This window comes from Neomonachus schauinslandi, chromosome 10 (genome assembly GCF_002201575.2).
Source record: "Neomonachus schauinslandi chromosome 10, ASM220157v2, whole genome shotgun sequence".
Lineage (NCBI taxonomy): Eukaryota > Metazoa > Chordata > Mammalia > Carnivora > Phocidae > Neomonachus > Neomonachus schauinslandi.
In genome coordinates this window covers 75067219-75081903 of record NC_058412.1, presented here as the reverse complement: position 1 = coordinate 75081903, position 14685 = coordinate 75067219, and the positions used below count along the sequence as shown (strand labels likewise).

General features: G+C 38.4%; 1 protein-coding gene across 1 annotated transcript in view; it reads left to right on the top strand.

Annotated features, from left to right (window-relative positions):
• PLEKHH2 (pleckstrin homology, MyTH4 and FERM domain containing H2) overlaps positions 1–14685 on the top strand; it is a 97247-nt gene that overhangs the window by 39898 nt on the left and 42664 nt on the right. Inside the window, exons 8-14 of the mRNA XM_021701203.2 lie at positions 899–974; positions 2419–2513; positions 3116–3260; positions 5944–6080; positions 6189–6299; positions 6466–6552; positions 8127–8285. Coding sequence (XP_021556878.1) covers positions 899–974; positions 2419–2513; positions 3116–3260; positions 5944–6080; positions 6189–6299; positions 6466–6552; positions 8127–8285 — 810 coding nt within the window. The remainder of the gene's footprint in view (positions 1–898; positions 975–2418; positions 2514–3115; positions 3261–5943; positions 6081–6188; positions 6300–6465; positions 6553–8126; positions 8286–14685) is intronic.

Genomic DNA, 14685 nt, shown 5'->3' with positions numbered 1-14685 from the left:
ATCTGATTCATTCACTCAGCCATTCTCCAAACCAAAGCGTCTCAGACAGTTGGGATCTCCTGCCCGTTACCTAGCAGGCCACTGGCTGGCACAGTCCTGAAGAGGACTGCCTTAGTTGCCTGCTATGCCCTGGTCCAGGCGACCGTGTCCAGGTTAGATGCAGTGCAGAATTCAGGACATGGTGATTATGCGTTAAGAACAGCCCGGAATCCCTTTCCTTACAGAGGGCAGGGCTAATAACCTTTCCAGTACCCACCTCAGAGATTTCTCTCAAAGAAGAGAAAGCCAAATAACAACCTGCTTTTGGAATAATATTATAAATTCCATTGCCATTCTCAAATTCATTTTTTATTTGGCTTCAGGTGTTCCTTCTATTTCATTGAAATGTACGTTGAAATAAGGAGAGGATAGCGCTTAATGCTACTCTATGATTTCTGACTTCCAGATTTTTCTCCTTTCTCTCACCATAGTCTAGAATAGTAGGATATTAAAGGTATTATTTATGTGTAGTCAGTGATTATGAATGGTTTCTAACCTCATGCTACAGCCATTCGAAGTTTTCTGTTTTTTTTTTCTTTACCCATGTTCTAGAATGGTAGAAGACTATGGTGTTTATGTGCAGTGATCATGAATAAGTTTTCTCTTACTTTTTTCCTATCTCTTCAAAAGAACTTAAAATACCAAGCAAAAACTTGGGAACAAAGATAAATAATGGAATGACTAATGGATGGAAAAGGTCTGCTGTGCTGTTCGCATATTTGAGTTGGCGCTGTTGAGAGTTTTATAATAATGCCCTGCTCTGCTGTATATTAAATGAAGAACAAATGAAAAGCATGTGTATTGAAAGTAATCATGTCTTTGCTTTAAATATCCAGTTTAAATCTCTCTTTTACATCAGGAGAGCAGAATTTATGCTGTAGCCAAATCAGGCATGCGAATGTCTGAGGCCTTCAATATGGAGAATGTTAATAAAAGTAAGTGATTTTGCATGCTACAATGTAGATGGATGTTGGGGACATAATGCTAAAGGAAATAAGCCAGTCACGAACAAATAAATACTGTATGATTCCACTTCTATGAGGTATCTAAAGTGGTCACATTCACAGAAACAGAAAATGGAATGGTGGTGACTAGGGGCTGGGTGGAGGGGGGGTGGGGGAGTCGTTGCTTAATGGGTTTAGAGTTTCAGATTTGCAAGATAAAAGAGTTCTGGAGACCCGATTCACATATAGTGTGCCTATAATTAACACTAACTGACCTGCACACTTACAAATGGTTTAGGTGGTAAATTTAATGTCATGTGTTTCTTACTACAATAAAACATGTTTAAAAAAATAAGTGATTTTGTATTCCCAGTTCACTAGCCAACAACTTCCTAAATGTCTGAAGTCATTGGAATAGAATTATGTAAAACTTTCAGAAAATGATTTCTAAGGTTGCCGGTTTACATTTTAAAGTTGAAATTCATTGTTACCCAATATAGGGGCACATCCATCTATGTTCAGCTTTTTTTGTTTTTACCTAAAAGAGGAGAAAGCAAAGAAGCTGTGGAGTTTCAGCTGTTTAAAGCTGCAAAAGTATCAGTCTCTATGTCCTTTTTTCCAGAGTTTAAAACACATTCCTTCTTTCTTTCTTCAAAAAAATTTTGAAGAAGCAAATGTATTCCTATTATAAAAAGTAAAACCAAACAACAGCAAACTGTCTGGAATAAAAAGAGAAATTTTCCTGTGGTTCCTTCTCTTAGCCCCCTCCCTATCCAACACTCAACTCTTAGAGGCAACCATTGATGTTCTATTTCAGCGATCTTCTGTTCTTACCGTTTGGGAAATTAGATTCTAAGTTTTCAGCATGAGTTCACCTGATAAACTCTTAAGCATGTCAATGTTTTTTTTTTTTTTTTTTTTTATTTTTATTTTATTTATTTATTTGAGACAGAGAGAATGAGAGAGAGAGAACACATGAGAGGGGGGAGGGTCAGAGGCAGAAGCAGGCTCCCTGCCAAGCAGGGAGCCCGATGAAGCATGTCAATGTTTTAACACCATATCACTAATAGAGCTATGAAGAATTGGAGATATCTTCATAGGGTAGTGCTCACTGAATCAGCAGGTGCTTGTGCTATTTCTGCCCAGCCTGAGCAGGAGAGAGATGCCTGCTGAAGAAATAAAAGCTTTGATCCTTACTCTCAAAGAGCTTACAGTCTGGTTGGGGAAGTAGCACATGTGAGGAAATAGTGAGCCATGGAAGAGAGTGTATCATTCTTACAGCAGACGAGAGAACAGTCATGCATGTTAATCCAACTTCTCTTTAATTGGAAATTTTGCTAGCTCACGTCCATAAGAAATAGACCTAAGTGCTAGAGAGAAGGGTTTTTTTTGTTTTGTTTGTTTGTTTTTTAAATCACTTTGTTTTCTGTTTCAGATTCCGTTGCTCTGTTGTCCTATACCACATCAGGACTCTATACCTCTCTGATATACAAGAATATGACAACCCCTGTGTATACAACTTTGAAGGGGGTAAGTCATTACTGTTACTGCTAAGCATGTAGCTCTCTTCATGGTGGATTGAGAAAACTGTTTATTCAAGCTCCAGATTCCATTCTTGACATTTTACTCTGACTCTCCCTTTATAGGAAGTTGTAGACATTCACACTAATATATCATAAAAAGAGAAGAAATGGAAAGATCTAGAGAAGATATTTATGCTTCTCAGAGTATTAGAGGTCTGGGCCCATTTTTATTTTACCCCATGTGATTTTCCACCCCCTCCATGGTGGTTAATTGTTTAAAGAAAATATCACTATTAATGATGTAGGGAAGGCTCCTAATTTGGAAAGATTTTTCTGTCACTGCCAGGGTTCCCTTCCCTTGCTTGAAGTACTTAATTTAAGTATTGTCAAGTATTAACGGCCTTATGTTTTTCAGGAATCTTTAATATTTGACAAATGCCTTGCTAATGAGAATTTGGGATTTAACAAATGACTTTGAAAATGCCAAAGTATATTCTTGTATTCCTTTAAAAAAAATCGTATTCCATGACTTCTGGTAAAACATTTCATATCTAAAAAGAGAGGTGACTTTAGAGATGGACACCTATAGGCTGTTGTGCTTTTCTTTAGAAGGCAACACAAATAAGCAGCAGCCCATTCCTGGATGACTCCTCTGGGTCAGAGGAAGAAGATGGTTCCAGATCCAGCTCACGGACATCGGAGTCAGACACGCGCAGTCGGAGTGGCCCAGGCAGCCCTAGAGCCATGAAACGAGGTGAGGGAAAGTCTCAGGAGTACAAGACAACTCCACGTAATTCAGGATATTTATTTATTTTTTTTTTTATTTTTTTTTTTTAAGATTTTATTTATTTGCGAGAGAGAGAATGGGATAGAGAGAGCATGAGAGGGAGGAGGGTCAGAGGGAGAAACAGACTCCCTGCCGAGCAGGGAGCCCGATGCGGGACTCGATCCCGGGACTCCAGGATCATGACCTGAGCCGAAGGCAGTCGCTTAACCAACTGAGCCACCCAGGCGCCCCATAATTCAGGATATTTAATAGGAATTTTATCTCCATAACAGGACTTTTTAAAACAAAGTACTTGCTTTGAACGAAGTGAAAAGAGAATTAGCCAGGACTAAGATGCTTATATTCTAGTCCTAGTTCCCTTCTTAATTCTTTTGTGATACCACCCAAGCCACATGATCTTTTTTGTTTTGTTTTGTTTAACCTTACCTTATCTATAAGAGAGAGATCACTTTATTACGGGAATAGAGTGAAATAATTGGCCAAAACAGAGTTTCTCTTTTATAGTTAGTGTGTGGCATTTTGGATAATTTTGGGATAGTCTTATTTCAGCTAAATTCGTTATGCTGCTAAGTGGTGGAAAATACACCTAAAAACTTGGTGGTTAATCTGATATTAAAATGGAAACCAACAAAAGCTTTATTTTGGGCATGTCTATGAGTTTTAGTAGATTGTGAAGAAATTTTTGGCATAGGTAGAGGTGACAGAGAGACATAATCACACTAAATGGCACCTGTATTTTATGAAAGCCTTTAATGCAGTGTGCTCTGTTGGTTTTCAAACCATGTTCCATGGAACCCCTAGGTAATCCTCAACCCCTCAACTTCAGCTGGAACTGTTCAACTTTCATAGACTTAGTATTTTGGGCTTCCACCAGCCTCTTTACTCCTACCTTGGCCCCCAACAGCCAGGATCGGATTACATTACACTTTTGCTCAAAACACTGCAGACTCATAATGGTTATGAGGTGTTACGTGACTCTTATGTCTTTGATCTCATCTCCTTTCTCCTTCCTTGCTCAGCTCTGGCTACACTGACCCTCTTGCTCTTCCTAGAACATGCCAGGCATGCTTTGATTTCAGGACCTTCACACTAATTGTTTCCTCTACCTGGTATTCTTCCCCCCACATGTCTATCAGGTTGACTCTGGCACATACTATAGTGCTTTGCTCAAACACTGCCTTCTCGGTGAGATCCACCCTGAGCACACCATTCAAATTGCAATTCCTTGCTCTTCTCCAACTACTAGCTCTTTTAATTCCCTCTAGTCTGCTCTACGTTATATTTTTTCCTAGCACTTACTGCCTATTTTTGTCTGTCTCCACTGACTAATATATGTTCTATGAAGGCAGAGATTTTTCTGTTTTGTTGTCTGCTCTATCCCTAGCACCCAGGGGAGTGCCCAGCACACTGGCCCTGGGGCTGGGCGCCTGAGATTTGCACTCCACCATTGCTCCTGCCTAGCTATTTGACTTTGGACAAATATTTTAATTTAATCACTGGACCTTAGTCTCCTTAGAGAATGAAGGCATTAATCAAGATGATCTCTGAGGTCCCTTATAAATCTAAATTCTGTTATTCTATGAAAAATAAAGGTATTATTATTGTCGTGACTTTTACTTGTGTTAGCCAAATAAACAAGAATAATGATATAGTGACATTGTCCTGACAAGTCCCTTAAATGTTAATAAACACTTTTAAAAATTGCCAGATACTGCAATGAATAATAATGTAAGTCCTTGATTTTATTATATTGAAAATCTCCAATTGTAGGGACCCTGCAAATGTGGCTTGCAACTTGTAAGTCATTTTCTAAAAAAAAAGGCAGGTGAATTATCATGAAAATGTTCCCTTGAATTTTACTTTGTAGCTGCTGGCAAATGAAATAGTCTGTTTATATCTTTAAGTCGTATTGCTTCTCTTTTACAAAAAGATTTTTAAAATTTATAAACTGGTATATTCAACTTATATGAAAAATACTACTGAAATTATGAAGTTCTTTTTGATGTGGATTACTTTAAAAGTGATTACAAAAACTAAGTGGTTTAAAATGTCATTGTAGGGGTGCCTGGGTGGTTCAGCCAGTTAAACGTCTGCCTTCGGCTTGGGTCATGATCCCAGGGTTCTGGGATCGAGCGCCACATCAGGCTCCCTGCTCGGTGGGGAGCCTACTTCTCCCTCTCCCGGGCCCCCTGCTTGTGCTCTCTCTCTCTCTGTCAAAATAAATAAATAAAATCTTTTAAAAAATTGTGATTGTACAAATTTTGATAAATTAAAATCAAACATTTGTTTGCCTATACATATATATATCAATATGTAAATACACGTTTTTAATCCTTAATAAAAAATACATTAGTATCCTTGCTTATATTTTATGTATATATATTGCACAGTTTATGTAAAATTTGCTGTGCTTGTAATCATACCAACATATTTATATTCCTGTGACTTCCTTGGAGGTTTGCTGATAATTCATACCTTTTAGTTCTGTTTTCTGCTTTAAAAGTTCTTTCTGGCGAAAGGTATGAGAATAAATCTAGTCTAGGAAGGCTTATGATTTTGGAATAGCTGTATTCCTTAGGAGAACTCACAGCTGGCATTTGGACCACCTGATTATTAAATATTGACTTAATTTATTTCTTTATTCGTCTAGGTGTGTCTCTCTCTTCAGTGGCATCTGAAAGTGATTATGCCATCCCCCCAGATGCTTACTCCACAGACACAGAGTACTCACAGCCAGAACAGAAGCTCCCTAAAACTTGCTCATCATCCAGTGATAACGGGAAAAATGTAAACACTGAATCAGGTTTAAAAAAAAAAAAAAGAAAATATTAATGAATCTTGTTAGTTTGAGCCTCCAAAAGGAAACTTAAATTTTTAAAATTTCTTTTTAATTAGGAACCACTGGAAAAATCTGGCTATTTATTAAAAATGAGTGGTAAAGTCAAGACTTGGAAGAGGAGGTGGTTTGTTCTTAAAGGTGGTGAATTACTTTACTATAAATCTCCGGTAAGTGGGAAGCACTTGCTGCTTACAGCTGAATTCCTCAAACTATAAATCAAACTTCTGATTGATTTTCTTCCCTGTAATGCAATTAATTATACAAAGCATTTCTTACTATTACTGTTACAGGTAATCAATCACTTTACCTTTCGGTTTTCTTCCTTTCCTATAGAGTGATGTAATTAGAAAACCCCAGGGCCATATTGAACTTAGTGCATCCTGTGGTATTTTAAGAGGAGATAACAAACAAACAGTTCAGGTACTTTATATTAACTTTTTTTTTTCTTACTTTTTTGTATCATGCAAAACCCAATTCTTAATTATCCAAGCTAACAGAGAGGAGATTGGATGATTCAGTGTTTCTTTATTCATTTTGTGTTAAGTGTGATGCCTCAAAAACGTGTGAAACCCCAGGCCTTCTCAGTTAAAAATACAACATAAGCTAGGTTTGTGTTGAGTAACTGTCCACAGCACTTCCTTTGCCCTTTATCCCATACACTCATCTTTCCCTATACTTGATCTCCCAGCTATTCTCAGCTCTCCAACTGTCTAGCTATTTTAGGGAAGGCTTATTTGAGAAATGAATTCCCAATATTATTAGTTTGATGTACTACTAAATTCAGGAGAGCTTGCATTTTGATATAGAACCAGAAAATGGCATTTCTTCTATGAACTTCAGCTGCTATAGCATCTAAGTGGGAAAAATATTGGTGAGGAGAAGGCTGTCCTACTTCACACCAAGTCATACCCTAGACATAGCTGCTGGCCATTAACCCACACAATAAGGCCAGTCTTGCTAGAAGCCTACTAAATAAAACACTCTTGAGATAGTTTGGTAAATGTGATTTAAATTCAGATACTTTATTTCTGAAATGCCTTCAATAATTATTATTTTCATATCTTGCTCCTTTGGGGAGAGGAATAAGGCTCATTATCAGTGTTTTCTGGAGATAATACTGAGAATTGCCCAAAAATGTAGAAGGGAGAATGAGGGAAAGTTTTGTCTTGAAGCATGGCCAGTAAGAATCATCTATAAGTGGGGCCCCTGAGTGGCACAGTCAGTTAAGCGGCCAACTCTTGGTTTCAGCTCAGGTCATGATCTCAGGGTCCTGGGATTGAGCCCCATGTCGGGCTCCGAGCTCAGCGTGGAGTCAGCTTGAGATTCTCTTCTCCCTCTGCCCCTCCCCCTCCATGTACTCTCTCTCTCTCCCTCTCTCTTTCTCTAAAATAAATAAATAAAATCTTAAAAAAAAGAATGATCTACAAGCTTCTGAAATATTTGGAAATTTTGAAATGTGGTTAATTTAAGACTAAATTGTGGGTTCATAATATCTGATCACAGGTTGTAAGAATTTCTCCTCTTCTAAGTAAGGTCTTCTTATTTTATTTATAATTGATTTCTTCATTTCTATAACAAATAACTCCTCTTTATTTGCTAAAAATATATTATTTTTATTTTTATTATATTTTTATATATTTTTATTATATTATATCACTTCAACAGCCAGGAGCCTGTAGCACATTTAAGGGAGAAAAAGAAAAGGTAATGAGTAACCAAGATAAAAAATCATGACTCAAAAGCATAATACTCTGAAATTTCAAAGTAAACTAAAGTGAAAAAATTATTTCAACACCAAGTTAACTATTGTAATTCTCACAAAGTGGTTAAACTACTCTAAATTATTTATGGAGTCATTTTTTAGCACCTAGGATTCAAGGTATGGCATGTTTGTTTCTACGTTAATTAATGATGTTTTTAGGATAGACAGGGAAAAGTTAATAATCCTAAATCTTCAGAGTTTCCTTTCTTATCTCTTTCTCATCCCATTCTAGTTGACCACTGAAAAACACACATACTATCTGACTGCAGATTCTCCCAATATATTGGAAGAATGGATTAAAGTGTTACAGAATGTTCTCCGAGTACAAGCTGCCAACCCGCTTTTCCTGCAGCCTGAGGGCAAACCAACGGTGAAGGGATTGCTCACCAAGGTAGGACCTTTACATGCATAGAAGTGTCCTAGGCAACTGGGGAGTTAGCCCCACTGACCATAAGTGGGTGTCAGAAAATATGTGTATTGAATATTTAAATTATCTTGTATAGGAAGGGTATTTTACTTAGGATACCAAATGTTCTTACCATCAAAAATTCCCTAACCAGAATTTTTAAAAGATAGTTGAAAAGCTTAGGAAAGTTGTTTAAAACATGTGAAAAACAAGCTTTTCCTAATCAGTAAGTAAAGGATAAATATCAATGGGGGAAAAGAACGAAGGACACAATGGGAAAGAAGTAGAGTTGGTAGACATAAAATATACAAATGATATTTTTAAAAATCTGCTCAAGGGGTGCCTGGGTGGCTCAGTTGGTTTGGTGTCCAACTCCTGATTTCAGCTCAGGTCTTGATCTCAGGGTCCTAAGACTTCAGGGTCCTGAGACTTCAAGTCCCATGTTGGGCTCCACGATGGGCATGGGGACTACTTGAAAAAAATAATCTGGTCAAAGGGAGGATACTTTTTAAAATTATGAAATACAGTATTGACACAAATTAAGAAATCTGCTAGTGAGCATATTACTTTAGAGGCAATTTGGAAAAAGAAAAGAAGATGGCAATTTGGCAGTATCTTGATCAAAGTGTTGGTTCAGTGAATGTTTTCGAATGAAGAAATGAATGAATATTAAATGTTTAAAAAACATTTATACAGACCTTTTCATCCAGCAATCTCAGTCCAAGAAATTTATACTTGGGAAATGGTCTTAGTTTGCAAAAGATTTAAGTGTAAGAATGTCCATCACAGCATGGTTTGTTTTTTTTCCTATTTTTAAAAAATGAGGTATAATAACTAAAATGCAGATCATAGGACACCTGGGTAGCTCAGTTGGTTAAGCATCTGACTTTTGATCTCAGCTCGTGTCTTGATCTCAGGGTCGTGAGTTCAAGCCCCACGTTGGGCTCCACACTGGGCATGGAGTCTACTTAAAAAAAATAGATAAAGAAAATTCATATCTTAAGTATAGAGTTTGGTGAGTTTTGACAAATATTTACTATCACTCTATCACAATATAGAACATTTCACTTGCCCCAGCAAGATTACTTGCCTGGCACAGTTTATAATGAAGAAAAATTGGCATCAACTTAAATGTAAAGTAGAGGATAGTTTAAACAAGTATGTATAATCAGATAATGCTTTACTATGCAGCCATTTAAATATTGTAAAAGAATACTTAGTGCTCTAGAAATATGATGCATTGTTACTTAATAGAATAGATAGCAGTATTATATTATTGCCCCATTTTGTTATATATATAGAGAGAAAAATGTCTGAAAATGAAATATACCAAGATATATTGTAACTCTGATTTTATTCTTGCTTAATTCTGTTTTCTCACTTTTTTAGAATGAGGAAGAATTGGTTTATGCTGAGATAAATATTATTTTTCAATTTTAAAAATCCTATTGGTCACTTTAAGAAAAATACAATAAAATATTTACACATAAAGTATCACACACAAAAACAACCTCTAAATAATCACTCATCATTCATGTGCTTTGTTTATGTAAGAAGTTAAAAATTTAGATTTAGACAAGCTATGTCACCATGTAATTTATACTTAGCATTAATGTGGGAACATAGATGGCTGCTACTCAATAATATTTACAGCTGGATCAGCTACACCAAAAGAGAAAAAACTCACCAATACATTCAACAAGGAATTGTGCTATGTTTTTTCCAAAATGTTACATTACCATGAAAATGTTTTTCAGTTACCCGTGACTTAGAGACTCCCTGGTATTATGCAAATATATATTTTCCAGTGAACACAGTGCTACTTTAAATCATATTCTTACTATAATTCATAATAACTAGTTGTCCTCTGATTTCAAGGACCATGTGTATCAAACCCTTAGACTTTAATGTGATCCTGTGGCTAAGGGTTTGTTACTTCTCCCACAGTCTGTTTGTTTGGTTGTTTTTACTTTATCCACATGGCATTGTCAGTTCCTGCACATTACATTTCTGCTATTCTCTGCCTCCCATCTCACAATTGCATTTTAAATGAAGATAAGTAGATGTGATTATCAGATGACTAAACCATTTGGGTTTGTAGACAGGATGCTTATTAGGTTTCCTTCCTACCATTTTTCATGTCCACCCCCATATTTTCACCCTCAGAGCCTTATAAGAGAAAAACTTCCCTCAGTTATTCTGAGTGACTTGTTCTGAGCCCACATTCAGGCTACAATTTAAGATACTGTAGAACAGCACTTGAATACTTTGGAAGGGAGGAGATTTTTTCAGGTTGTCACATTGTTATTAAGTACAGAAATATGTAGGTAGATGTTAAAAACTTGACTAATTTGATTCTGGATAGTCACTCTCGCAACTTTTATTTTAATGCTTAGGAAGAACATTTTCTGTCTAAAAAGTCATTTATTTAAAAAACAAAAATTTATTGAGCAGTTACCACGAGCTGGGCAATGGGCTGAGGGACATCAAGATAAACAGGCCATTGCCCCATCCCTCAGAGAACCTCATCATATATTGGGAAAGAAAGGGAAATAGCATATTATAATGATATGTACCAAGTGCAATTATGAGATGCATGGTAAGGTCACAGAGAAATCTAATTTAGGCTGTGGGATCAGGAACAACTTCTGGGAGAAGATTCATTTGTGCTGAGTCTTCAGGGAGGAGAAAGAATAGTTATACCAAATGGAAATGGGCAAGGAAGGTTTCCCAGGCTAGGAGACCGGGAGGACAAAGACAGAGTATCTCAAAGCAGTGCCATCTCCACTGAAAACAAGTCCTTTGGAGAAAAAGCTGGGAGGGTCCTGATCATGGAGGGCTTTTTTGTCTTGTTAAGGACTTTATGCTTCACCCTGAAGGTGGTGTGGAACCCTTCAGGTTGGTAAACTGGGGCAGGGGCATATTCATGTTGTTATCAGATCACTCTGTGGCGAGGAAGGTGGATTTGTCGGAGGTAAGCTGGAGGTTCTAAGACCAGTTAGCAGAAGTGATTCTTGTGAAGAGGATGAGACTCTGAACTGGTCGTAGGGAAAGAGAGGAGAGGGTGAATTTAAATAATGGTAGGATGTAAAATCTTTGGTTGGATTTTTTGAATTCAGGGTCAGGAATTGAGAAAGAGAAGATTGGCTGGGTGAAAGATAAGAGAGCTCAGGGTGGGGCCCCTGGGTGGCTCAGTCACTTAGATTAAGTGTCCGACTCTTGATCTCAGCTCAGGTCTTGATCTCACGGTCATACTTGAGCCCTGTGTTGGACTCCACACTGGGTGTGGAGCCTATTTGAAAATAAAAAATAAAATAAAATAAATGAAAAGAGAGCTCAGAGAGGAGGGGCAGTTTTAGGCTGATTCAAAGGCTATTTTGGACCATGCCAATTTTTAGAACTTTGAGGATACCTAAGTTAAGAATTTAGAAGTCCAGCAGGGAGTGGCAACACCAGGCTACATCAGAGGAGGGGGCTGGGTTGGAGAGAAGGATTTGGGGAATCCTCAGCATGTATTTGGTGGTTGAATTCGTGACAGTGAGAGAAGTCACCCAGGGACATGTGTGTTGTGGCAGAGCAGAGGACTGCTGCTGGAACACCGGATTTTACAAAAGCTGAGAGCACATAAAGGAGATGTGTGAAGAGACCCTGGAAAGCAAGTCATGGGGGCCGGGGAGTGGAGTGTGTGACAGGAGGGAGTGGTCTGCAGTATCAGATGCTGTGGAGTGCTCACCAAGGAAGGTACATTGCAGTATGTTGAAAGATAAAGGGGAGATGAGTAAGTACAGTATTTGAGTTTGGAGGACTGATCACACAGTCCAGCACATTAGAAGGAATGAATCTGAAGGGAACATGGTGTCAAGAGAAGCATTTTTAGGATAGCAAATGCATACCTTGAGTTTGCAAACTGAAGGGAAGAAGCCAGGAGAGAGGTGAAGAACAAAGCTCAGAAGTGGGTGGGTGGTGGGGCGCGTGGGTGGCTCAGTTGGTTAGGCGACTGCCTTCGGCTCAGTTCATGATCCCGGGGTCCTGGGATCGGGCCCTGCATCGGGCTCCCTGCTCGGCCGGCGGCCTGCTTCTCCCTCTCCCACCCCCCTTGCTTGTGTTCCCCCTCATGCTGTCTCTCTCTGTCAATTAAATAAATAAATAAAATCTTAAAAAAAAAAAAGTGGGTGGGTGGGCATGGTAGGTGGGCATGGGGGAACAGCGTGGTGGAACAGCATGGTGGGTGGGCATGGGGGAAGGGCCAGGCTGGCAGAAAGGTGAGGAAGGATAAATATCTAAGTTTGTGGGGCGTTGAGTAAGATCCCATCTGATATCCTCAGTTTTCTTGATGAAGATTACCCCACAAGACAAAGTTATTTAGTGAGAACGAGGGAAAGGACTGAGAATAATCAGGGACATGCGGAAATACTCAAGGGCAGACAGAAAAATGTTAAGTGTTATCAGGGCCCACCTGACTTTAGTGATTTGAGTTCATATTGGTTATTTTTCTCTCACATCTTCATATGCCCAGAAATAAGAGCAGAGAACTTACATTGTAGTGATGTGGGAATAGTCATTTTTTTCTAACATATTATTATGCAAATTTTCAAATATGCAGAGAAGTTGGAAGACTATTTTACAGTAAACACCCATATTCCCACCACCTAGATTCTACAATTAACATTTTACTTGCTTTACACATATCTATGAAGATGATGATTTAAAATAAATGTTTTCTTATGGGCATTTTCAAACATGTGAAAGTAGAAGAAATAATAGAATGAACCCTTGGGCATCTGGATGGCTCAGTTGGTTAAGCGTCTGCCTTCGGCTCAGGTCATGATCTCGGGGCCCTGGGATTGAGCCCCGCATGGGGCTCCCTGCTCAGCGGAGAGTCTGCTTCTCCCTCTGCCCCTCTTCCCTGCTCGTGCTCTCTCTCTCTCTCAAATAAATAAATGAAATCTTAAAAAAAAAAAAAAAGAACGAATCCTCATATATTTATCACCCAATTTTAAGTTATTAACTATGGCTAATGTTATGTCTGAAACCCCTCATTACCTTCCCTCCCTCTTCCCACACTCTCCACTGGATGACTTAAAAGCAAATGGAGACGAAATTTTCTTGAGTGGATATGTTAGAAGCAGAGGACATAACACAATCCCAGGCCTTGGAGCAAGAGTTGTTTTGTGACCAAACTCAGGGCCCGAAGTTGGTAGGGAAGGAAGAGAGGCCAGGAGAGAACTGATAAACTGGAATAAAATGGAAGAACCAGGGGACTTAAAGTTTGGAATGAGGTCAAAGAACAGGACTGGTGCCAGTAAGGAGAGAAGGAGGGGGAGAGGGTTGAGAGCAGAGAATAGAATGTCAATTTCAGAAGTAGGCAGTTTCCAGTGAAGAAAAAAAATTGAGGGTGTGGTGGAGGGGATGGATGGCAAACATGGAAGGACAACAAAGGTCATTGGAAAGGAAAAGAGCAAGAAACTGAGTCCAGGAGGTAGAGAGGGAGTGAAGCAGAGGCTAGGGCAAGAGCATGGGCACAAGTCTTGGCTCTGCCACTTGCCCGTGAGTGACCTTGAATAGGCGACCCGCAGGCTCTGTGCCTTACTGTCCTCATCTGTGAAGTGGGGGGTTAATCATAGTGCCAACATCACGGGGTGTTGGGAGGATGAAATGAATTATTTAAGCATATAAAGTGCTTTAGAACAGTGCCTGGCACATCATAAACACTCCCCAAATGCTAGCTATTATTCTCACAAGATTTTCACATAGATATGGAAGTCAGCAAGGCTGGGTGGCAGGATTTGTGGTGGGGAATGCTACAGGCATGAGAATTTGGGAGGGAGAGACGACCATGGGAGCTTGTATTTTGTGTGATGACAGAGGCTAATCATTAGGGTATGATACACCGTGTCTTTAAAGTTTCAGTAAAATAGTAAAATAGTCTTCCAACTTCTCTGCATATTTGAAATGATTCTTTCAATTATTTCATTTGCCAAAGCCCTAGGATTTGAGGTTGTCTTTAAACTTTTGTGAGGATTCTTCTAGCATAATTTGCTTTATTATGGATTTTTCAGAATAAGTCAGAGTTTTAAGAAATCCTAATATAATCAGAGGTACACATAAAAACAGATTGTGCTTTTAAGACAACTTTTACAGTGAATTGGCAAAGGTCTTTGTGAACTTGTAGTTCTTCAAAGGTACACATTGTTCTATTTTAAGGATAAATCATTTCAAAAGTATGCTCTCTACAGCCAGATGCATTATACTCCAGTTTTGATAAGAGGCCCTTCTGGATTTTGTTTAAAAGAAGAAGAAGAAAGAAAGAAAGAAAGAAAGGAAGGAAGGAAGGAAGAAAAAAACCTGGGTGACAAACTATTTAAAACTTACAGGAAGAAAGAAA